Source organism: Pogona vitticeps, chromosome 2 (genome assembly GCF_051106095.1).
Source record: "Pogona vitticeps strain Pit_001003342236 chromosome 2, PviZW2.1, whole genome shotgun sequence".
NCBI lineage: Eukaryota > Metazoa > Chordata > Lepidosauria > Squamata > Agamidae > Pogona > Pogona vitticeps.
This window is the reverse complement of record NC_135784.1, coordinates 46,072,051-46,097,160: the sequence shown is the minus strand read 5'-3', so window position 1 is coordinate 46,097,160 and position 25,110 is coordinate 46,072,051. Positions and strand designations below refer to the sequence as shown.

General features: G+C 39.8%; 1 protein-coding gene across 32 annotated transcripts in view; it reads left to right on the top strand.

Annotated features, from left to right (window-relative positions):
- Positions 1-25,110, top strand: part of FOXP1 (forkhead box P1) — a 689,964-nt gene that overhangs the window by 476,789 nt on the left and 188,065 nt on the right. For 26 of the 32 annotated variants that reach the window (XM_078385126.1, XM_072989422.2, XM_020791061.3 and 23 more), the window contains one exon: positions 19,725-19,904. In XM_078385126.1, the coding sequence (XP_078241252.1) occupies positions 19,725-19,904 (180 nt within the window). Of the gene's footprint in view, positions 5,621-18,102; positions 18,158-19,724; positions 19,905-25,110 lie in introns of those variants that run through there. The other 6 variants (XM_078385145.1, XM_078385135.1, XM_072989427.2 and 3 more) reach the window with 3 other exon arrangements.

Genomic DNA, 25,110 nt, shown 5'->3' with positions numbered 1-25,110 from the left:
ACTTTTGAAGTGTTTGAAGAAATTGTTATTGATTTATGTGATATGCTTCTCAAAATCTTTTATGACATCTCTTATTTCCACCTTCAGTTTATTTTGTAAAATTCTTCTGCTGTTTGAAAAGAAGAAAACAGAATGAAACCCTCAGTCAAAGGATTAAAATATGTGTTCAGTTCTGCATATAGTTTGACCTTAGAACACAATGCCCAAAATCCACTTGTGTAGCTTTGTAAATGGTGTAAAACTTTTGGAAGCAAATTGCCCCAATTTAAGACACCGTAGAGATGAGTCACACCCTGTGTCAAAGAACTCAATATGCCACTGATAATGTCTGCAGTGATTTCTTAACTTAGGGTAACTCGTCTCCAAAAGTTGCTCTGTTTGGGCTATGCCAGTGTAACTAGGTAAGAGGATTTGCAACACTAAATTTTAATGTGCTTGGACAATATATTGAACTAAGTTAAATAACACAGAAAATAAGGTTTCTGGTTCTGGTAACTGCCTGCTCCAGGTGGAAAGGCATCTTTCCTCCACAGAAGGCATCTGATTCACTGACCCCCTATTCCCTTGTAACTAACTCCTTATCCTTCACAGCCCCCCATATCTCTAGAGGAATGGCGCAGACAGTTCTGTAGATTGCATAGGAAAAGAATAAACTACAAAGACTGCCTCTCACTTTTCCTGATGAGAACTTTTTGAGTGCACGTCCTTTCAGGAATGTTTTTTGCTGGCATAATGGGTGGCACAGTGGTTAAACCACTGTACTGCAGCCAAAACTGTGCTCATGACCTGGGGTTCAAATCCCAGGTAGCCGGCTCAAGGTTGACTCAGCCTTCTATCCTTCCGAGGTTGGTAAAATGAGTACCCAGCTTGCTGGGGAGGCAATGTGTAGCCTGCATAATTAACTTGTAAACCGCCCAGAGAGTGCTTGAAGCGCTATGGGGCGGTATATAAGCAGCACGCTTTTGCTTTAGATTCAATCCAGTTATCTTTCTACTTGTGTAGAATACTCTCCACTGACTCTTAACTACTTTTGACTGAGTCCTGTATATCACATCTTTGATCAATTCCAGGTCAGAAGCTGTAATTGCCAAGTGTATGTTTTAGTCCCATTAATTTTAGACATCCAGGCCAATATCCTACTGGGATTTACTCAGAGTAAGTACAACCTTGTAAGTCATGGTAGTGAATTACAGCTAATTAACAAGGTACCTATCATGTGATTGGCATGCAGTTAGGCACATGGGTAGGCACATGACCAATACCTTTTTAATTAGCTGCAGTTTCCAAACCAAAACATGTGATTTCAATAGGATTCTGGCTACTATGCTGTCTAAACTGTTACCAATATAGTACAACAATTACAATATATGGTTCTGATCTGATGGCAGAACCATTCCCCCTTCTTTTACTACGTGGAGAAAGCCTTCCAGTGATATCTTGCCCTTCTCCCATTGCAGGTATCTCATTTTGGAAAATCTTTTTGGAAAAGACACAATTGCAGTTGAAAGGCAAAGAACAATCCAAAGTGATATACAGAAGTAAAAGCATAAATTACAGGACAATGATACAATGGGATGTAATAATATTTTTGAAAGACTTTTTGTCTTGGATTTTAACTCTGCCTGGGCTATAACATTGGTAATTAAAATATTTTTAAACATTCACTAGCAGTTTTAGGTAAACCGTGTACTATTATCTCCAAGGGTCAGTGCTGAAAAACATTTAGTTCCTAATTCTAGTTACAGTAGTTCATATTTTATACATCCCTGATACATAAAGTGTATTTTGTGTTTTATGGACCAAAGATTGCACATCACAGTCTACACTATTTCCAGAAAGACAGATAACCTTGGCTTTTAGGATGTCGCCAAAATACAATAATATTTTGTTTTTTAAAAACTAGGGTTACAGTAAGAATCCACCCATTAGCTGTGTTTTTGCACCTATTAGCAGCTGTCTAAAACCCAGCTATACTGTCTATTAAAGTAAAACTCACTATGTAAACATTTCTGTGTTGTTCCTGGTCTCTACAGTGGCCAGAGGGATTGGGTTTCACTTGCCTGCACATCTTCAAGCAATTAGAGCTATTAACTTGAAGCTATTTCACATTCAAGACCCATGATAGCATTTCAAGTCCACAATCAATCTGGAGGTAAAAATAAAATAAAATTTAAAAAAAGCAAAGATCCTTGGGAATACACAGGAGTCACCAGTTTCCCGCTGTTCCCGGTAGATAATAATGCAACTCAATGGCAGATTATTATTGCCAAAGAACAGTACCTAGCTTTAGTCTTGTGCTAGAATGAATAAGGACAATGAAATAGCTTTGTGATGATAATTATTTATTTCTTTGGAGTGATGTTAGATTGATCTTCCTTGACGACTCAATTCACAGCATGCAGACCTCAGTTTGCTTCTAATTTATAGGAGGATGCATATTCACTGTTTACATTACACAACCATCTCCTTCAGGTAAAGGCTTCAGTTCCAGTGACATTCATCCAGAGGTTTAAGTGAGTTCTAGCCGTAAGTCCTGGAAGCTGTTATTTTTTGGAAAAGGTTGAAGCAGATTAGTGGTGACCTTAAAAGATTAAAGTAGTACAGTTTAAAGATAAATAATCAGCCTTTAGCTCATTAGATAGCTACATAAGCATGACAGAAGGTGACTTTCTTAGAACAGTTTTAGAATCCAAGATGTAGAAGTCTAGTAATATTTGCAACGTAGAGATGGGATGCTGCTTAAAGAGATGGGTGTGTTTTGTTTATTTGATTGGTTTTATTTTTCTCCCTGGAAAGCACAACATAACTTGATTGCAACTCTTTAAGCTGTTGTAATGCAGCTTTAAAACTTACAGTTTTCCTGTTGGTTTATTATGCAGAAGAGGATAATTTTAAAAGCTATGCCTGCTGCAAAAGAAGATCTTAGTTTACTGTCCCAGAGGGTGTTCTTAATCAGAAATAACCACAGGCTAAATTATAATGTGGAATTCTGCTGCCCTTTAACCTAACACTGCCTGCTCATTTGGTGTTTGTTAACAAACATCTCTAAGTACAAAATTGTTTGAAAATTATTTTTTCATTATATTCAGCAAGTTCAATTAAAGTAAGAGGCTTATGGAGGGGGCGGGGAAGAATTAAAATGTATGGATTTTTCCTCAAGAAAGTTTTAGTGATCATTTCCACATCACTGTTTTCTCCTCTAGTATTTAACTGTCTTGGGAATAGTCCAATTTAAGTACAGTGGTGCCTCACATTACGACATTAATTCGTTCCATCGAAATTGCTGTAGAATGAAAACGTCGTAATGCGAAATTAAAAAGCCCATAGAAACGCATTAAACCCTGATTAATGCGTTCCTAGGGGCTTGAAACTCACCGTCCAGCGAAGATCCTCCGTAGCGCGGCCATTTTCGCTGCCTGTGCAGCGAGGAATTCATCCCAGAAAAGAGCGGGGAGCCATGTTTTTTACCCGGCGGCCATTTTGAAACCGCTGATCAGCTGGCCGAAAATCATCGCTTTGCGAGAATCGGTTCCCGAAGCAGGGAACCGATCATTGCAAAGCAAAATTCCCTCATAGGAAACATCGTTTTGCTATTGCTTTTGTGATCGCAAAACCTTCAACGTAAAGCGATTTCATCGTAAAACGGAGCACTCATAATGCGAGGCACCGCTGTAATATTCTTTAACCAACCAGGGTTTTCTAGCAATGGAGAGAAATCCAGCAGCTAATCAGATTGCTAACCAATTTTGTAGACAGGGAGCTCTTTGCGGGCCTGGAAACATAGAGGGTTGCATTCCTAAGAATTTTTACAATTAAGGGCTACTAGCAGTACTTCAGTATTATTGGTTAACATAGGAGGATGCAGTCCAGAAATAATAAACCCAATTCAGATTAGTGTCGACTGGAACATGGACTGAGATGACCATTTTGAAAAGAGTATCTAGATCAGAAAAATGAAGCACCAAACCTACTGTTCATTTTTTTAAAAGCCCACATAATTGAGAAGTCTAATTAAAAGATTAACTGGTGAGCTAAAGGTGAAAACTGCTGAGTTAGTGAAGGCTTTTTATAAGAAACCCTTAATTTCCTCCACTTTATATGCCAAGAGCAGAAAGCTGTGGTACTTAAAGAGAAGGTGATGGCTGTTTAAAGCAGATCCTTCCCATTCTCTGTCCCCCCCCAACCCAGCATCATCTTTCTGTTTCTATGATCTGCCTTTTGAACACATTTTGTGGCTGATCAGTTCCACCTAATATGTCCCTTGATTTCTGCTATTGTAATACTCAGACGACATGCTGTTCTCTTCATTTTTATAAGCTTTAGATGCTCCTGCCTGTCATATTCTGGCGGTTTATCTTCAGCGTCTGGATTTGCTTTCAGACTTGCATGTCTATCAAGCTGCTGTTGCTTTGAATGTGAGATCAAAAGAAGATGAATTCCAGTGTTAAAAAAAAATCCTTGTATGAAGAAAAGATTGGGTCCTGTGTAAACATCCCACTGACAGCTCCCAATGAGTTATTTTAGCTGAGCATTAGCACCCAGAATGACAGACAGTCCAAGAGTACATGCTAAATAACAAATATCAGTGTTGCAGTATATTGAAAAATAGCAATGCATTTTGTGAGGGAATCTGCTTTGTAAGAAAGAAAGAAAGAAAGAAAGAAAGAAAGAAAGAAAGAAAGAAAGAAAGAAAGAAAACTAGTTCCTCTGTTCATCTCTATACAAACTGCCTTCAAGTGCCAACCCGAGTTTACTTTCCTTGACAATATCTCTGTCATTTCTCCTGTATGTCAAAAGATAGGACTCTGATAATTGAGGGTGAGTGAAGAGAAGGTAGAGGAAGGGGGTGGGTGACAGTCATCGGAACTTAAATAGGTATTTTGTTTTTGTGACTGAAAGGGAAACGTGAAAAAGGGAATGCATCTGCTGGAACATATTGGATGCACACTCTTAAGATCTTAGATCCAAATTCCAATTTATTTTAAAGGGGGAAATGTTATAAAGGAATTTGAATAATTGCTGTGAAGTCTGGCCAGCCTTAACAGACATTTATTGACATAAATGCATGGGTACCACGAAAAGTGTGAAAAACAAGCTTTCCAAAACTATGTACAAATAATGACTTTGCCTAGGTGTATAGCTAAGATGCATTTGCCACTGTTCAATCTAGTTTTATATGGTTTCTGCATGTGGGCCAGCTGCTTTAATATCATGCGGGGGGAGAGTAAGTGTTAAAACACAACTTTGAAGTTACCTGCAAACTCCGGCTGATCTTTCAGCTTTGCAGATGGGGGAAAATTGCTTAAATTCTTGTGGTTTCTTTGTCATTTCATAAAAGCAGACGTTGCTACTGTGGAGGCAAGCCTCCCGTTGTTGCCTACAAAGGGCAGTGCTCCAGTGTGTTTTCCCTTTAGTGTGTGCTTCAGCTGCACAGCACTTCCTGTTTATTCAAACATCTTTTTACCATTCTTCAACCCCCTGCTTCAGAGAAACAGCCAGAATACATCTTCAGCAAGAAGACAGCAAACTAGAGACAGACAGTAAGAGCTTGCTCTGTTAAACTCTCCATATTCTCTGCTTTTAAACGTTCAGAAGGAAGGGTGAACAACGTGTCGCTACGGTGAACTTTTTAAACTCGCTATCTTGCTTGCAGGGCGTTCTTTTGCTGTAGGAAAATTTAATTGCCGAGGCTTTAGAGCAAAATAAGATGATTCATGTTGTTTACTGCCTTGTTGGGCAAGGAAACAAGATGAAATGAAGGCTCCCGTTTTCATGGTTTCTGCTGCCCTCCTCCCCTTTTCGGGGTATTCTGTAGCTTTTCAAATGTATATCTCAGGAATTCCTGGGTTGCCACTTAGGTGAGGAGAGATGGCTTTCACTTAAAGCTGATGTGTTTTTGCTGTGTATGTGTAATGTTTTGTGGCTGTCTCAAGTTTAGAAGGAACGGCAGCCCATAAAAAGGAGGGGAGGCATTTGAAAGAGGTTGTGTGTTAGTCTTTTGTGATAGTCTTTCCATTTTTGAAGTGGTCTTGTTAATATTTGTACAGATTGAGTGCGGGGGGGGGAATCAGGTTGTTAAGACAAGCATAGTGTTATCTCTGCCGTAGGACTGTTTAGAGACGTTTGGTGCTACATGGATTGGAGGGGGGAGGCAAGAAAGACTTGCATTTGCAAACAATTGTTAACTTTGATGTCAGGGGCTTTTCTTCAGCTTTTCAGACTTCATAATACCTGTGAAACCTGGTACAGTCCAGAGATGCTACTGATTAATATCTGTCACTCATAACGCTTGTCCAATTTCTTTCCTTTTTTGTTCACGTGGCTTCAGAAACTGTGCTCTACGCACACACACACACCGCCTGGACATCTTATTACTGTACAGTATAGTCCTCTAGGAAAGTCCTCCAACACTGCCATGTAACTTTCTATCCAATCATTTAAAGCGGTCTGTTACAGCTGTAAAGCAGTAGAGGACATGAGAAATAATTTGAAAACCAATCCGCAGAGAAGGTTTTAAAAATCACCTCTGCGAAGCTGGTTTCATTTTTAGACTTCTTTAAAAAGAAGCTTCTCTACAACAGAACAGTGTGCATTCAAACCAACTGAAAGTGTAATATACACTAAATATTATGCGTTCACAAGCTTGTGAAAATCCTGTCCTTATACTACTCAGAAGTATGCAGTGGGAAACAACAGTGTTTGCAACTGGCTTGAGGATTGTTTATTTAATAGCAAGATTAACTGCATAGGGAAGAGGGAAAGAGTGACTAAAGTTATTTACTCAGATGTTAGTGTAGGTGTAGGCCTGAAGAACTCACTGTGGGAACAGTGGTCTGTAGCCTTTCTTGATATCTCAGTCTGTTTGATGACCATCCGATTTCCCAGCTCACTGATTTTGTTTTTTCTGGATAGCAGGCTGATTATTTATCAGAAGGGAAAGGGAGTAGCTCAGGCAAATAAACATGTGACCCAACTCTGTTTTCTTTGTGGCTTAATAGAAGGTACGTGGCAAATAATAAAAGCATTGTTGTTTTTCACTTTTAATAAGGGGAAATTATGTGTCATTTTACATTGAAAAAAAGAAAAGCTCAAGTGAGTCAACACTTTTTTGTGATCTTCAGCTTTCTGAAAATTCACATGGTTCTCAGCCGAAAATTAATCTGCTGTTTTGTGTACTCTTCCAATGGAATGTTTCCACAGATAACATTGCCAACCACTTGGGACTTATACTGGATTTATTGCAATTGTACTTGCTTCCCCACCTCCCTGGAAAATGTTGTTTTCTTTTCCGTTTAACACATCAGCTAGGTGCTTGCCTAAATGAGAACTACTTGCAATCATGTGGAAGGATGGTTGCTGACTTTGGAGCAAAATATTGACAGCGCAGTTATGCTGTCACCCCTATCGGCTGCTAAGTGTTTTTGGTGAGCGTGTAGAATTTGCAACCATGTTAAATCTATTACAGGCACCCCTTTCTTTTTTTAACACAGTTCCTGTGAATCTCATTGTGTGCATTGCGCTGTTCTATAATGATAGCTCTGGAATAATGTTAAGTAATATTTCTGTGACGAAGAACCCTATGAATTAATTTGCTATTGAGAAAGGAAACTCTCTCTGTGTGTGCGTGCATGTGTGCGCACATGCGCATACGTGTGCGGGCACACGTACATGTGTATATACATAAACAATCTGGATTTGTTTTATTTGATTACACTGAATTACAAGGAACTGACATGAGCCTTAAAGGAGATTCACATTGGGTGTGCAGGTATAGATTTAATAGATGGACTTCCTTTCAGAGTCTTTCCTTGTCTCCTGGAATTGCTCGTCAATTCCAATGCATGTATTCTTTCACCTTCTCTGTAATATTAAGTGACTAGCTGTTGTACTTCAATTCTTTTATCTGAGGTCAAGGTCAGGGTGCCATAAGTGGACCGAAATTATTTTCAGAAAATGACTAAGGAATGAAAAAAGGAAAGGGAGAGATGTGCTCTTTAATTGTCTTGCATGCTGGATCTGAAGGAAGGACATGAAGTTGAGAGACTTAGAAATTCAGAACCCATGTGCTGTAAGGAGTTTTAACAGTACAGGATATCATTCCCAGGCAGTGTTCATCCTTTGATACAGCACAGTTCATACATCTGGACCAGCTACTTTTTGTCTGCAATTGATTCTTGCCCTGTCTCAGTGCCGACACTGCTTATATGAATGCAGAAATTGCTGCAACTTCTTTGCATGCATACCTGGTGGAACTCTCTCACAAGCTTTATTTGTGAGCATGTGTTTTTATACCCTAGCACACTTACATGGGCTTCCATAAATTTTGTCCTCTCAGTATTATGCTGTGGTTGCAAGTTTATGGGAATATTTTGAACTGAATTGTAGACCTGGAAGGGACCCCAGAGGGAATCAAGTCTAATCTTCTGCAAAAGCAGGAAATCCACACCTAAAGCATCCCTAACAGCTGGCCATCCAGTGTTTGTTTGAAAACCTCTAGTGCAGGTCTGTCACCTCCCAGGGTAGTCACTTCCATTGTTGAAACCCTTACTGTCAAGCAGTTCTTTCCAATGTGTGTCCAGAACTCCCTTCTTCTACTCTTAAATTCATTTGTTCAGGTCCCACTGTCTGGAGCAACAGAAAATAAGTTTGCTTCATCTTTTGCACAACAAACCGTCAGATACTTGAAGATGGCTGTGATATCACATCTCAGTCTTCTCTTGTCAAGGCTGAACATACTCAATTGCTTCAACTGTTCTTGATAGTGCTTGATTGACAAACTCTGGGCACATTCAGTTTATTGATATCTTTCTTAGACAGTGGTGCCAAGAGCTGGAGACATTATTCCAGATGAGATCTGTCCATAGTGGAATAGTGGAATATTATCAGTTGCCTTAATCCAACTGCTCTAAATCCAACTGCATTTGTCTTTGAGGGAGGCACTACAACACACTGTTGACTCATGTTTAACAAGTGGTTACTAAGGTCCCTAGATCCTTTTCACATTGATCAGTGGCAAGCCAGGTATCACCTGTCCCATATATGTGCATCTAAATTTTTCTGCCTTGGTCCTTGTGTGAAGCCTTAGGAAATGAGTTACAGAACTCAAATTGATTTATATGAGGGCTTATATATTTCTCTGGTTTCACAGGGACAGCCACAGATTATGTCTGTCACACCTTGTTTCCATGTCACACCAGCTGTAACCATACCAATGTATCAGTGTTTTATCCATGTTTTAGAACACCCCTTTTTAGTAATACCCAACCATATGGATCTAGGAAGCTTGAAAGGTGGGCAGTTAGTTGCAATGAAAAACATTCCTGGATTTATCTGTTCCAGTTTTTAGGCCATCTATCTGTCACTGTTGTTGCTGTTATGTGCTATGGAGCCCCTTCCAATTTATGTGACCCTATTAAGTAGTGACCTGCAAAAGATGTCATCATTAACAGCCCTGCTCAGGTCTTATAAGCCCAAGGCTGCGGCTTGCTTTATCGAGACCTGTCTTCCTATGATATGTCCAAAGTATTATCACCTCAACATAGTCATTATCTTTCTAGAGGGATTTCAGGCAGGATTTCATATTGTTGTTTTTACGTGCCATCAAGTTGCCTCCAACTTATGGTAACCCTTTGAATGAGATATCTCCAAAATTTCCTGTTGTCACTAATCCTGCTCAAACCTCAGTGGCTCCCTTTGGGGAGTCAGTTCATCTCGTATTGTGTCTTCTTATTTTCCTGCTGCCTTCAGACTTTCACAACATTATTGTCTTTTCCAGAGAATCATGCCTTCTCGTAAATATCCAAAGTAGGACAGCCTCAGTTTCATCATTTTCACTCTAGAGATAGGTTAGGCCTGATTTAATCTAGGACCGACTTACTCATCTTTCTTGGAGTCCATGATATCTGCAAAGCTTTCTTCCAGAACCCTGTTTCAAATAAATCTTTTTTTTCCCCTGTCAGCTTTCTTAATTGTCCAGCTTTCACACCCATACATGGTGATCAGAAATACAAGGGTGTGTGGATGGTCTTGATCTTGGTCTCCAGTGATACATCCTTATACCTTGATTATCTTTTCTAATTCCTTCATTAATGCCCTTCTGAGTCTTAGTCTTCTTATTTTTTGGGGTGCACTTTCCATTCGGATTGATAATTGAACCAAAGTATACAGAATCTTACACTATTTTGATTTTTTAAATTGTTGACATTACATTAATTTTCTTTAAGATGATCCATAAAGCTCTCCTTCAACTCTGTGTTCAAATAGATTATTTTCCAGTCACCTTTTTTCACTGTCCAGTTTTACCATATGTACATATTATTTTGCAATATCATAGTACTGTATAAATGATCTTCATCTTGGCTCCCTGTGGTGCATCCTTATATTCAAGGGTCTTTCATAATTCTTGTAGAGGTGTACTTCCAAGGCACTCTCCTTTAATTTCATGATGGCTATCTTTGTTTGGATTGATGATTGAAACAAGATACAGAATACCTTTAATAATTTCAATGTCTTCATTGGCAACATTAAAATTAGTAATTCTTCTGTAGTCATTATTTTTATCTTCATAACAGACAACTGCAATCTTGATTTTTCACTTTTTTCTTTAACATTTGTCAAGAGTTGTTTGAAACCATCGCTACTTTCTACTAATAGTATGGTGTCATCTGTGTATGTTAAATTATTGGTGCTTCTTCCACCAATTTTCACTCCTTCATCTGAATCTAATCCAGCTTTCTGTTTGATATGTTCTGCATATACTGTAGACTGAACAGATACTGAAACAAAATACACCTTGTCTGGCATCTTTGACTGTAGGAACATTCTGTCTCTCCATATTCTCTCCTAAAAGAAGCTTCTTGTCCACATTAACATCACAGATCAGGACAATCAGTTATTTTGTCATGCCCATTTCTTCTCAAATTATTCACAGGTTTTTACTTATCTACATAATAAACATTTTGCTGTAATCTATAAAGCCCAGAATGATTTTTTCTGATATTCTTTTGTATAGTAGTCAATGTATATTTGTGATATGAGCTCTGCTACTTCTGCTTTTCTGAATCCAGCTTGAACATATTCTGTATGTAGTTAAAGCCTTTGTTGGAACACCTTGAGTATCGCATTGCTTGCAAGAGAAATTAATGCTAGTTGTTACAGTCACTGCAGTTTTTTCTTAGGGATTGGAATGTATAGTAAGCCCTTCCTGCTTGTGGGCCATTCTTAGGGGGAGCCCCCTAACAAAATAATTTTTGGTTTATATTAGTGGAATTCCCCGGTATCCTTCAAGACAGACAAAATAGAACAAAAGACACTCCTATATACACAGAAGAAAGTAAAAAGGTAACAGGGATTATGGAGGGAAGAGAAACGTCCATGGTGGTGAGTGCAAATTGTATGCAATGTTTGTGTTCCTGCCTGAGAGCTGCACGGCGTACACATGCAACAAATGCAATCTAGTTGCACTGAGGGAAGAAAAGGTGATAAAACTGAAGCAGCAGATGGCCACTCTCAAGGCTTTAGGACAGTGGCTTGGGTCCCCAGGTGTTCTTGGACTGCAACTCCCAGAGTTCTTGGCCATCACAGCTAGTGGTGAAGGCTTCTGGGAGTTTTAGTCCAAAGCCATCTGGGGATCCAAGGTTGGGAACCACTGTTTAAAAAAAATGAAGAGTACATAGACAGAACTCTCAAGTAGCAGCCAAGGAAGACACTGGAGACGGAAGAACATCAAGACAAAGTAGAGGAAGAGAGCGTTGACGACACAATAAAGATAGTGGAGGAAGCACATGGAACATGGCCACAATTAGGGGCAATAGAATGACAAGACCAGATTTTCTTGGGGTTAAAGCATCCACCTGATCAGGAACCAACTCTTTAGAGACATCCCTGTTTACGTGAACAGAAGTAGCAAAGGATAAGGGAAAGACTTCTTTTTTTCTCTCTAAGGTTGTTGAGACCCACATAGGTAACTACTGAAAAGGGCTGCAGTGCTAGAAGTGTTCTAAATTAAAAGATAATGGAAAATACATGCAAAAGGTTGGAAAAGCAATGTTATATTGAGATGTATATATTATAATATGTCATTATAGTGCTGATTTTGCTTATTTGAAAATAAGCTCAACTTTGTAAATCTCTGCATTCTTCCGTATTCATACAAGTTACAATCATACATGTCCATCAATTTTTTAAAGAAATTACTCATTTTGTAGAGACAGTGGCAGCCTGACTCATAAAAGTAAGGCGGCTGAGTCCCTCTACAGGAGGAAAGATGGGATAGAAATTAAATAAACAAATAAAGTAAAAAGCATACCGTTCGCAATCTGATCAATAGTTCTCCTTGGACCTCACTGATTATTACGTCTACTTCCTAACAGAGATAAAAGGCCTGTTTAGATCTGGGTCTTTCTCTCAAACAGCATTTGTTATACTGGATTACACTACAAGCGCTTGTACTAAAAGGGCTGCGTATCCATTGAGGGCGAATAGAGATGAGCAAATTTATTTTGGAAAGACAACCCAAACATTATTAAAATGGCTTACAGGAGGCAAGAAAGGAAGGCAAGCACTTCTACTCTGCTAGCCATCTTGCTTTCTTTTCATCCCTCCTCTTTTTTTTTTCTATCTGGCTCCAGAAAAGAGATGTTGATTAGCCTTAGAATTACAGTGCAGGCAGATTTGATCTTAAATTAAGGGAAAAGGAGGGAAAGGAATTATGGTGAGAGAAAGCTAGACAGAACTGTAGAATTGTGCAGTTTAAGTAGTTCGTTATGCCAAGTATTACTACTAATGTTTTACTCCCAGCCTCTTCTGCTATGTATCTTTAACAACAACTGAGTGCTTTCAAGTTGTTTACAACTTATGGTGACCCTTTTCAGGGTTTTCTATGCAAAAGGGGTTCACCAGTCCTTTCTTCCCAGGGCCCTATAGGGCTGTGTAGTTTTCCCAAGGCTTACAAAGGCTAGTTCATCTTCCAGGGTGAACAGAGGGAAATCAAATTCCTGAGCCATGCTATACAGCCGAGTGTTCCAAGTCCATGAGCTAGGCAGTCAGGTAACATAACTCCTTTCTATGCTTTGCTAAGTTTCCACCATGCTGCCATTTTTCTCAGTGCCTCTCAGGGTTCCTTTGATCGTATCCTCACTTTTTTTTAGAATGCATTGAGCATGTGCAGAATACCTTTTTGTTAAGAAACTGCAGTAACAGCTAGTGCCCCACAACTAGAATGGTTAGAAGAGTGTCCAGAGTTACATCTAAGATCCAGCAGCTCACGTCTGAAGATGCTGTCACCAATTCCTTAAGTGTCTTCTGCACCAGCATTTTGAGTTGTTCATTCTTTTAGCTCCTGTCTCAGTGTGATTCTCAGGTTATACATTACACCTTGTAAGCACTTCCTTCCCTTTCTTCACTGATATGCTTTGTGTAGAGCTACTGAGCTATATTACTTTAATGAGGGAATAGAGGAGATAGAAAAATCAGCAAATGACACACCATACATATTTTGTCTGCTTTTTTTCACTGAAATACTCAAGAATCTCTTCAGCTGTAAAGATTTAGTTTTGTGAATGGATCCCCAGGAAAACAAGAGAGATTGTCCTTATTATTTTTCACTTTAGAATCTCAACTTCATGGCTTCTACAAGTTGAGACATGAATTTATGATGCTTAAAATTCTTGAATGCCTTTTTTAAAGTGAATCTTATTGTGACTGTAATAGGTCTTTCAAGGCAAATGAGATATTAATTGATTGTTTTTTACCACTTCCACCCCTCCCCCACCTTTGATTTTTCATGGAAGAGTGGGGATTTGAACCCAGGTCTCCAGAGTCTGTCACGCTATACTCCTATACCACAGGGGGTTTGATTTCACCCATTTATTTGCCTCTCACAGTCCATGGTATCTGTGAAGTTCCCCTCCAATACTATTTTTACATGAATTCACATTCTTTCTTGTCAGCTCCTTTCATGGTCCAGCTTTCATATCCATACACAGTAATCAGGAATGGGCAAGAACAGCTGGTTCAGCAGTTTGTGCTGATTCATTTAGCAGTCAGACGGGTGATCAGCGGTTCAAAGCCCCATCTCCAGTGGGCACCCACTCAGAGGCAGTGCCTGGAAGAGATGGGCAGGAAAACCAGGCCTCTGCCTCCAGTGAAGGAGGTAAGGCTTTGAAGGACTAGATACATATTCTGCTGCTAAATGAACCAGCATGAACCACCAAACCTGAATGCCACAGTATAGATGGCCTCTTGAAGCTGACAGAGAAACCGCAGCAAGTGAAGAATGTGGCAGCCAGGTTAACTACTGGAATGAAGAAATTTGATCATATATCCTTGGCACGATCGCACTGGTTGCATGTTATGCCCATTCCATGCCAAGTTCAAAGTGATAGTTTTAATATATAAAGCCATTGGCAGTTTAGGACCTTGATACAGATCAGATCATCTCTCCTTCAGAAATGCTTCCTGTTTCGCTTGATCTTCTTCGGCCTTGTTGCAGGGGGGCACACAGAAAAAGGCAAAGAAGACCTCAACTAGAACCCAGGCCTTTTTGGTAGCGGCCCCACACTTTGGAATGACCTCTATCTGATAAGCGTCCTCACTTTTAAAAGACAGCTTAAAACTGCACTTTTTAGGGAAGCTTTTAAAAATATTCTGCCCCTCAGTTAGTGCAAACAAGTGCTGTCACCATCATTCTGTGTTACTTGGTTTGTTTATATTGTATGTTTTATGGGTTGGGGATTATTTTTATTTATTGTGATTGGGAATGAGGGTTGGGTTGAAAGCTAAGCAAAATGTGCTGCTTATATACCAGTCAATGGTGCTTAAAGGTCTCTCTGGCTGGGTTATAATTTAATTATGCAGGCTAAACATTATGACCCTAACCAGCTGGGTGCTCAATTTACCAACCTCAGAGGCATGTAAGCATGAGTCAACTTTTATCCAGATACCTGAGCCCAGAATTGTACTCAAGTTGTGATCAGAGGCTTCACTGGAGTGCTGCAGTTTGATCACTGCATGATGAGTCTCTAGGTTTATATTATGTTGTAATGACCACCTAGAGTTGTGTTTCCACTAAGTCGGATGGATGGATGGATGGATGGATGGATGGATGGATGGATGGATGGATGGATGGATGGATGGATGGATGGATGGATGGATGGATGGATGGATGGATGGATGGATGGATGGATAGATAGATAGATAGATAGATAGATAGATAGATAGATAGATAGATAGATAGATAGATAGATAGATAGATAGATAGATAGATAGATAGATAGATAGATATGAAAAAATGAATGAATAAATGAATGAATGATCCTCATCTTGGTCTTTAGTGGACATATCCCTACAAATAAGGATTTTCTGCCACTTCTTTAATAACTGCCCTTCCAGGTTTCAGACTTCTTTTGTTTCTTTGGCTGCAGTCTCCATTTGGACTGATGCTAAGGCATAGAAAATGTTTCATGATTTCAGTTTCAGGCTTTCAACAAAGTCTGGCTCCCAGCACTGAAAAATACAGCCTGCAAAAGGTCAACAAACTCTACTCAGCCACAAGGACCAGGGATCAATGCACACAAAAGACCAGCTAACAAAACCCATTAATCACAGTGACATATCATCTCTCCCCCTTATAACGAGAATACACCCACAACAAAAACACGCTGATCACCATAATCACCCAATCTCCTGAAAAGGACAAAAGCTGATCCCACAGCTATAAATACTCAGCTATGCAACAAAGTGCACCAGAGCACAGACAGAGGTCTCACTCCTGTCCTCTGAAGATGCCGGCCACAGAGATTGGTGAAATGTTAGGGGGAAAAAAAACCCTTAAAAACACAGCCAAACAGCCCAGAAGACCGACAACAACCATCGGATCATGGCTGTGAAAGCCTTCAAGAATACATTTCCGTTTTCTTCATTGTCAACATTTAAGTTATATAATTTATAGTCATGATTTTTGTTGTCTTAATATTCAGTGGCAATCCTGCTTTTGCACTTTCTTTTTTCACTTTTGTGAGTAATAATTTCATTCATTTCTGTTTTCTGTGAGTAATCTATGGTCCTATAACACTAACACTGTTTCAGACCAGTTTAAGTGTACAACAGAATGCATGTGCATGTGTGCGCACATGTGTTTGTGCATGTATAGGTTAGTCCTAGCATTGACCATGCCAAATAGCTATAGCTATGTTTATTGACTTCAGAGCAAAGGAAGATGACTTATACTGTCAGATCATTGGTTCACCTGCCTGCTATTGGTCAGCTGATGGTCAGCAGCTCCCCAGGGTTTCAGGTCAGCTTCTTTCCTAACTATGCCTGGAAACACCAAGCTGAACCTAGACCTTTCTTCATGTAAAGCAGGGCTCTCAAACTCAATTTACCTCTGGAGGCAGAGTCTAGGTGAGGCTGGGCTGCATCAGATTTTCCGCCAAGCGGAGCAAGAGCCTGAGGAAGCTGCCCAGGGTTTCCTTAGCCCGGCTGGGGCTCCGAGGAGGAGGAGGAGGAGGAGCACGTGAGCCCTTGTAGCTGGCCACAACCCCCTCCGGCTCCTTCTTCACTACCACCACCAGGATGAAGAAGCGGAGAAGGGAGGGAACGCCAGCGACTGCCTAGCCAGAGGGGGGAGGGCACGACATAATTTTTAAAAATCCCTCACAGAATCCGCCTTGCCAAAGGAGAAAAGTCCCCACTGGTACCTGTGAAATTAAACAGAATGGGGCAGGCCACCCACAGGTACGCACACAAGCGCGCGCACACACACACACACACACACACACACACACACACACACACACACACACACACACACGGAGGTCCAGCAACCTTCCTCTGAGGGCCCCCCTCAAAAAAGGTGCACTCAGCAGCAGGAGCTATCCCCACCACGACAGAGGAGCAAACTTTGTGAGGCGAGCCCAGGCAGCCTCCAGAGCAGAGGTGGCTGAAGCAGGATGAAGAGGAGGAGGAGGAGGAAGCACCACTGGGCACTGAGGCGGTCACTGGCTGGGCTGGTGCTGCGGTGCCGACAGAGCCAGAGAGCCGCTTCCCTGGAAGAGGCAACGGTGGAGGCAGCTACTGTTGGCAGCTTGGAGGCGCTCTTTGAGGACGGGCCGGGAGCGAGCTCCCTTCTCAGGCATCACTTGGCGGCAACTCGGGTGCTCAGGGAAAAGGGCCAGCAGCACGCCTTGTTCACCAGCTGTCCCCCAAGACAGTGCCTCTTGCACCCTCCATCTGGAACTGCAGCCGTCAGACAGGTGGGCTGGCTGGCAGGCTGCAGTTCTGGATGGAAGGTGCAAGAGGCGCTGTCTTGGGAGAGAGCTGGCAAGTGAGGCTAGGCTCTTTTTTTACTCTTTACAGTAGCGGACGTGTGGGCGCTTCAGGGAGGGCAGGCAAAATAGGGGCCACAAACTATCATCCAGCAGGCCGCAAATGGCCCGTGGGCCACATGTTTGAGACCCCTGATGTGCTCTTCCTCTGACCCCCTGTAATACAGTTTATTCATGAAATATTTTACCACTGTCCATGTATCAGATTGAACAGATTGGTAAAAGAGCTGGTAACAGTACTATTCATGTCCCAGCTAAATATTATTTCCCTGCTGCCAAATAAATTTAGATAGTCAGTGTGTCTGTCTAGACTAGAGAGTGTAAAAGTAGAAATAGAAGCACAATATTCTGGGCCTTTGCTAGGTACTTTCAGATCTAAATGAAGTACATGATTTCCATTTGAGAAGTCATTCCCTCACTTAGTCACTAAACTTTCTAGCTCAGTGAGGAATCGCGCATCTTGACTTGCGGAGGTAAAGATACTCCTCACCTAATTCAAGAATGCAGCATGATTTGCATTGGCTAAATATCTCAGTGAACATATGCAGAAGGAAGTGTGGATGCCTTCCGTGTAGGCTTCTTGCACAGGACTATTTCTTTCTTGTTTTACATTAATGAAGTCTTCACTCTTCCCACTGTTAACACCTACGCATGTACTGAACGTCTCCAAGGAGACAAGGAAACCCTTGAGTCCAGCAATGGTGAATCCTCCAATGAGGCAGCAAGCAAGAGGCAACTCCTTGAGGCATCTAAGCTTCCAGCTGTCCTCCTGCAGACATTAATTTCCTTCTGGCTCCTAGAGGCAGGCTTTCTCCTTTGCATCTGAAATGTTGGTGAGTGCTTCAGGTTTCTCAGAAAGAGCTGGGTGGGGAAACACTTCGTACATCGCTTTGTTCTTTCCCCAGTCTCCTATTTCTGTCACCCGGCTGCTCTGTCAACAATTTCAAATGCATTTCCAAACCTGACACTGTCACCGCTGACTACTTTTACAGTGTTTCCAGCCATTGCTGAGGTTTCATCAGGGTGCTCGTATTTTTGGTTTCTAATTTATCATTAGCTATTAGTACATGAGTCTGGAGTTACCATGCTGCTTTTTTGATGCATCGTATTGTCAAATGTGGTCAACTTCTTTGAAGGATGGGTTTAATTTTTATCACACTCTGACTCGCTGAGAACACCAGATCTTTTACTTTAGTTTTTCCAAGAGGCAGCAAACCTCCCCCATATCCTCCTGCACATAATTTATAGTTAATGTATGTCATTGATTGTCATGATAAACAATGAACAATTGCTTAGATATTTTTTTAAAAAAAGCTATCGGATAGCTTTAAATAAACAGGTAACACATTCAGAGGCATCATATTTAGCATTTCCAAATGCTAAGGACAGATATCAGGAGACTACATCCACTCTCATGTCCTGTTTAGTTATTTCCCAGGTTCATCTGACTGATTGGCCAACTGAAATTTCAGTCTTGCCCGTGAAGACTGCCTTTGTCATCTTGTTATCCAGTACTGTTGCAGCAAACTGGGACTGAACCTGAACACTGAACAGGCAGACCAGTTTTCAACAGACTTTGTTTAAATATATGATATAACAAGGCCAATAGTTGCGTTAACATCACAGCCAGAGGCCAACTTCAATCTAAAGAATTAAACAGGGTTTTTCATGCTGTGGGGAAGCCTGTATGGAGATAGGGTTTCCTAGTTCAGTTCTTCTCTGAGAAGAGAACAGAAAAGGTATGGCAAGAAAGAGGAATGTGTAGCATTATGAGTTGAGCTGAGCTCAGGATTCTCTCTAGGTAAGAAAGGTCATGCAGGAAGAGGACATATCACAAGCTTTCTTCTGCAATGTGTGTCTTCATCAGGGAGCAATAAAACTATTATTTCACAAAGTATATGCTTCTCTGTGGGATGTTGCTTTTTATCCTATGACAGAACTTCAAAAGGAGTCTGGGATTTTGGCCACTGATGACTCATTACTCTGTAAAACAGCCAAGGCTGTGTTCTCACCAACAAACATCTTTTGCCTAATCCTACTACAGAAGCTGTGATTTCTGACATCAAATTGTAAAATCATCACACTAGCAGTTTGGTAAATTGACACCTCTCCTGTGAAAGTTGCAGTCACTTTTTTTTCCAGGATAGGGGCAGCATATGGAAGCCGAAAGATATATTCCTGAAAGGAATTTATTAGCCAGCAAAGATCTCTTTGTGGCCATTCGCTCTGTGCTAAATGAGGGATCGTCATTGCCATATGAACATTTTGGCTTTGATTTTCTTTAGTCTGTTGGTGTGAGTGTTCTTATATTCACTGCTGCAATATAGTAACAATAAATCTTTGTACAAGATAAAACAATTTATACTAGAATAATTTTATTTCTGTTGTTAATTTTCCTAGGCTCTACAGGTAGCAAGACAGCTTCTGTTACAGCAGCAGCAACAGCAACAACAACAACAGCAGCAGCAACAACAACAACAACAGCAGCAGCAACAACAACAACAGCAGCAGCAGCAGCAGCAGCAGCAAGTTAGTGGTCTGAAATCCCCCAAGAGGAATGAAAAACAGCCAGCCCTTCAGGTAAGATGATACAACCACAAAATTGTATTTGTATGTTGCTGTGTTTTAGTAAGTCCAATGAAATTAACACAACTTGATGAAAAAATATATAGTGTACATAGGATGAACAGATTTTTTTTTTTAAAAAAAGCTGTTACGTTAGTAATTGAACCATGCTTGGGAGTATAATGTTATAAAAATGAACCAGTGCCAGATTGTCATGTCAGAGAGTCTGATGTCTGAACATCTCCCTAAGACCCTCCAAAACTTTATAGACTTTTACAGATAAATCAGAAGCTTGTGTTCGTCAGAGCTGGCATTCTATCCCAATTAAGGGTTAATCTCGAAATGAGATCAGGCAGCCATTTCCAATCATATCAAAATTCATCTTGGTATCAGTATAGAAGTCGTTCAATTGATGCAGTAATTCCACTTGTCTAATCCTATGAGCTTTATTTATCTACATTGCTTCTATCTTCTGTATCCATAAAAATAAAATTCCAAATATTGGAAACATCCAAAAAAACCCTGCAGCTATGGAAAAACTGTAGGGAAAAAAATCTTGAAAATATATGAAAAATTAACTTAGCTTACAGGCAAATACTTAAGTGAGAATTGAATCCAAAATACAGTAGAAATAAATAAATTTTAAAAGAACAATGAGAATGTTTTAATTAGTCTAAAAATGCAAAATCTCACATCCCAAAAAGGCAAAATCAAAACCAGAGAATGTACCGCTATAATATATTATATATATTCTTCAAAGTATGAATATATTTTAAAAACTTTCTTAGCCTTTAAGCATATTATTTGACTATCCATGAAAAATATTCTAATTGTTCACCCAGCCAGGCCAGTTTAAATCTATGGAGGAAAATCGATATTGTCCTTGTCAGTTGTTCTTGCTGCTGCTACACAATTGTTAGTATCTGGTGTATGTGGTGTGGTGTTATGTGTTGTGTTGTGTTACATTGATGTGCTGAACTGTGTGTCTCTTGCCTCGCTATATTTATACTTATCTCAGTTGGAAACAGTTTTCCTTCGACTGGAAATAACTGACTTTTGCTGGACCTGTATTTTCAGGATCTTGATTCACCAAGGAAGAAAGTATAATAGAAATCTATTTTGCATTTGTTACTTTTAATTTTACAGTTTCTGCAAATGAGAATCTGGCTAGCTGCCAACATGGCTATATGTATTATTGTTGTTACTAACAGTTACAGAGCTTACAGATTTCAATGGGTTGAAACTATAGGCTCTTGTAAAATAAAGTAGAGCAAATCACAGTATCTATAAATGCCTTGGGCTTGTCATGGTAACACATTGCATTGTTCTACTTATTGCAAACCAATTATTTCAATACACTTTCAATTCAGTTTTTCTTTTTTTGTAATTAAAGACTTGTATCTTGATAGATTTGTATTTAAAACTGTTGTGAAAGAATTAAGTGCTGAATGCATTCTGTTTTGTTAAAACTGTTTATTTTTTAACTGTTAGTTTGGTCAATCTGTAGATGATCCATTTGCCTTTTAATAGACTCTTCTACTGGGGACATTTTTAATGAGATATTGTGCTAGCAAGGCCCAGTGTCAGGTACTAGGAGAAATGCTTTGTTGTGTAGATGTCTTAAGAACTGCTCCAGAGGATGAAATATTACTGTGTTGACCTTTCAGCTGTGAGCTTATTTGTAAGGATTCAAATAAGTTGAAAGGATCAAACCAACCAGTTTCCCTAGTAAGAACTGGAATTGGGTTTCATAGGTCAACAGTGATGGCTACATTGCAGATTTTATAACATAGCCAATTGTTGGTACATATTAGAGTATTGGAGTTGCTTTTGCAGTTGGAGACACAATTAAAATTCTAATTTATTAATGTATACAGAGAGCTGGTCCAACCTGTCACTCACCGATTCAAATGACTGCCCATTCTTTTTCCACCCTTGCTCCTTGAGCTTTTGCATCCTTAAACCTATCCTTGAATATAACAGACAGTGTGAGCCCAGTGGTGCAATAAAAGGGCCTGAGCGCGTAAGAGAAGTTGTTAAGGAAAAATACACAAATGCACACAGATCCTTCCTTGTCCTGTTTGACAAGATCATGTATTTTAAATGACGCTTTGCATCACCTTCTTCAACCAAGAGTTAACCATATTCAAGCTATACCAATGCCATAACTTCAGATTGCTCTTAATCAAAATTACAAACCAGGTTCTTTGTGCACATACCAAATGAACAAAGTGGTTTTTTTAAAACCATTTTTTAAAAAAATAACTGGATTTTTCAAACGTGAATAAAATTAAAACCATAGTTTGGAAACATAGCACTTTAAAAAAAAAGTACAGCACTCGGTCTGATAGCAAGCCTCAACCTTGCCATCAAATTAATTAACAAAAGGCTCACTCTGTTTCTAAAAAGTATTTGCTTGCTGACAGAAGATCAGCTAAAGAGGGACCAGCCTACTCTTCCTTGTCAGGGAGTTTCAAAACTCAGGTGGACCCATAAAGAAAGCCTTTTCTTGTGTATCCATTAAATGTTCCTCCAAGAGGAATGACACCAAGAGAAGGGATTTTCCTGAAGAGAACCAAGCTTGGGTGGCAGGCCAGGGATGGGGGAATACAGCTGTTTATGTAGCCTGGACCTAGGTCATCAGAGGTAATCACCAACATTTCTGAGTTGTGTCTACAAACTGGTAGCCAAAGGAAGTGCCATACCAAAGTCATGTTTGCCCTATAGCCAAGTAAAAATGAAGTAGTTAGAGTGTTGCATGGGTTATTGCTGGCTCTTCTATGAAGTCGTATGCCAAGTGAATTTGGCACAAAAGGACAACTCCGTTTAATGTCTTGCAGTAGAATTTATTTTGCCCGTCCCTTTTTCTTTTGACCTCTGCGATTATTGTTGCAGACATGTTCTTGCACATTTCTTGCATTTTGTGTATCAGCATTTGGTTTAAAATGTCTGCTGCTAGGTTTTACAAAAATAAATCTACAAATGCAAATGCTATGACTCACATTTTAAAGTGCAGTCAGTATACAGCTTGGTCTTTTATTTGGCAGTGAGCTCTGCCTTCGTGGGCTAATAATACAAACAAAAGACATTTCAAAGTTCGAGGAATTGGTTTTAATAGTCAGAAATTAAACCATGAAAATATCAAAACCATAGAAAACAAAATGGGTAGAGATTAAAGCTTTTTGTGCAAATATTTGCCTCTGGTGTCAACTTCTATTTCATAGTATGAAATAGCCCTGAAATATTTTCAGCTTACCTGGCCGGGATATGTATGACTAGGAGTACATTTTCCTAATATATTACAATATGTCCTTTTGATCACTTACTCTTAGTATTGCTTTTTTGCATTATTTGCTTATTTAAGTTGTTAGCATGGATATGTAAATTAGAAGAAAATAAAGAATTACCTTTCAGAAAACAAACTGTATGTAAATGTATGTAAACTTTGGCAGTATTAAAAAGTGTTTTAGAAAGGTGTTCTGAGCAGCAAAGAAAGTCATATATCATGATAATAAATACTCTCAAAAATTATAAAGTATCTGATTTGTAAGACTTGATAACATTGACATGACATTTGTTGGAAAGCAAAAGTATGAAAGAAAATTGTTTAAACAGAAATAATAAAATAATAAAATAAAATTGGGGAAAATAAGTTCATGCAGCAGAGATGATAAAACAGCCCCTTCTAATATAACCCCACAGGATAGAACTCCAGAGACAATTTACTACCGCAAAAGCTCAAGGAATTCTGCTTGTTGTTGTCCAAAAACACGAACGTGTGCACCTCTTATCTCAGTGCGACAACAAAATATGTGTAACGGAGGAGGCCAGTCATATGTCCTACAGAATGAAGTTCCAGAGCATGGGAACAGGGGCCTAAAAAACTGCACCTACAGGTGTCCCTGCCTGGCTGACCCTTCAAGATAGGTGGATGCAGAGATGAGGAAGACTGATAAGAGAGAATGGTAGCCCCCTCAGATAGACTCCAGTTCATTTACCTCTTCATGCTCACATGAACTACTGTAACCAGAAGAATGAAGTTAGTTCCTCAAGTTCAGAAGAGACAATAGCTCAGTGGCGGAGCCTGTTATTTTGCATGCAAAAAACCCCCAGGTTCATTCCCCAGCATCTCACAAAAGAGAGAACTGTTGCCAGGCAGAGTTGATAATCCTAGGCTAAATAAAGTTCCCTGTAAAAGTAGCTTGCTATATTGCTGCGATTAGAGCTTGGAAAAATAATGAAACAAGTTACAAGCAATAGTCTATATTGAGTTCAGACTAGTCTAGTCTTTACTTATTTATTCTATTGTGGTCAATGTAAGAACATCTCCAGAATCTTGTGGTGTATTTCTGCTGGAACCTCTGCCCCCATTGACTGTCTGTACTCCTTCCTGCAGCCTGCCCTGCACTCTGAAAAAAACTTTTCTGAAAACGGGGGGGACACACTGTGGAATAGATGCTTAATATTATGGAAGCAGAATCACTTACTGAATTTCATAGCCAAGTGATACTGGAACTCAGATCTCATAACACAACAGTACCTGTTACACCACACTGGAGTAGCAGCTTGGCTCCACTGGATTAGGTGTAGATATACACTTAGGAAGAACACAAAATGTTTGCTCTTCTAAGAACGTGAGAAAGGGGCACATGGTCCAAAAACAGTTAAAACTAAAGGTGATCTGGGCTGTTCACTGTCTGGGCAGGAGGCCATCTGGGAAACTCTTGAATCCCATGTGTGAAGAAAGGTTTTTTGTATAATAAATGATGATGTAAAGTGCTGCTGGTCTTGAATTCATAATTAGCAGAACAGGGTCCATGTCCGTATTATCTTGGTGTGTGACATCCATAGGGAAAGGTGACTGAGCAGGGAATAGAATTTGCTCTTGGCTTTTTCTCCTAAGTTCACCAGGTACAGTAGTAGCAGTAGCAGCCACATTTCCCAATGGAGCAGGCTATTACCATCTTAAAAGAGTGGTTTCTTTACACTGTTTAGAGCTTTGGATGGCAGTGCAGATATGGAGCAACCTTAGTCTTACAACCTTTCCTACCCCTGGATTATATGCTGTAGCTAAATTAGTTAGGGACGAGATGAGGATGTGGAGAGCACAGGTCACATATGAGCAGTAGTATTCCTTTCTCAGACCTATTTGTTTCCAGAGCAGTAATTCCTATATGTTCCACAATAAATTAATCAAAATATTGGAATATGATTATTCCAT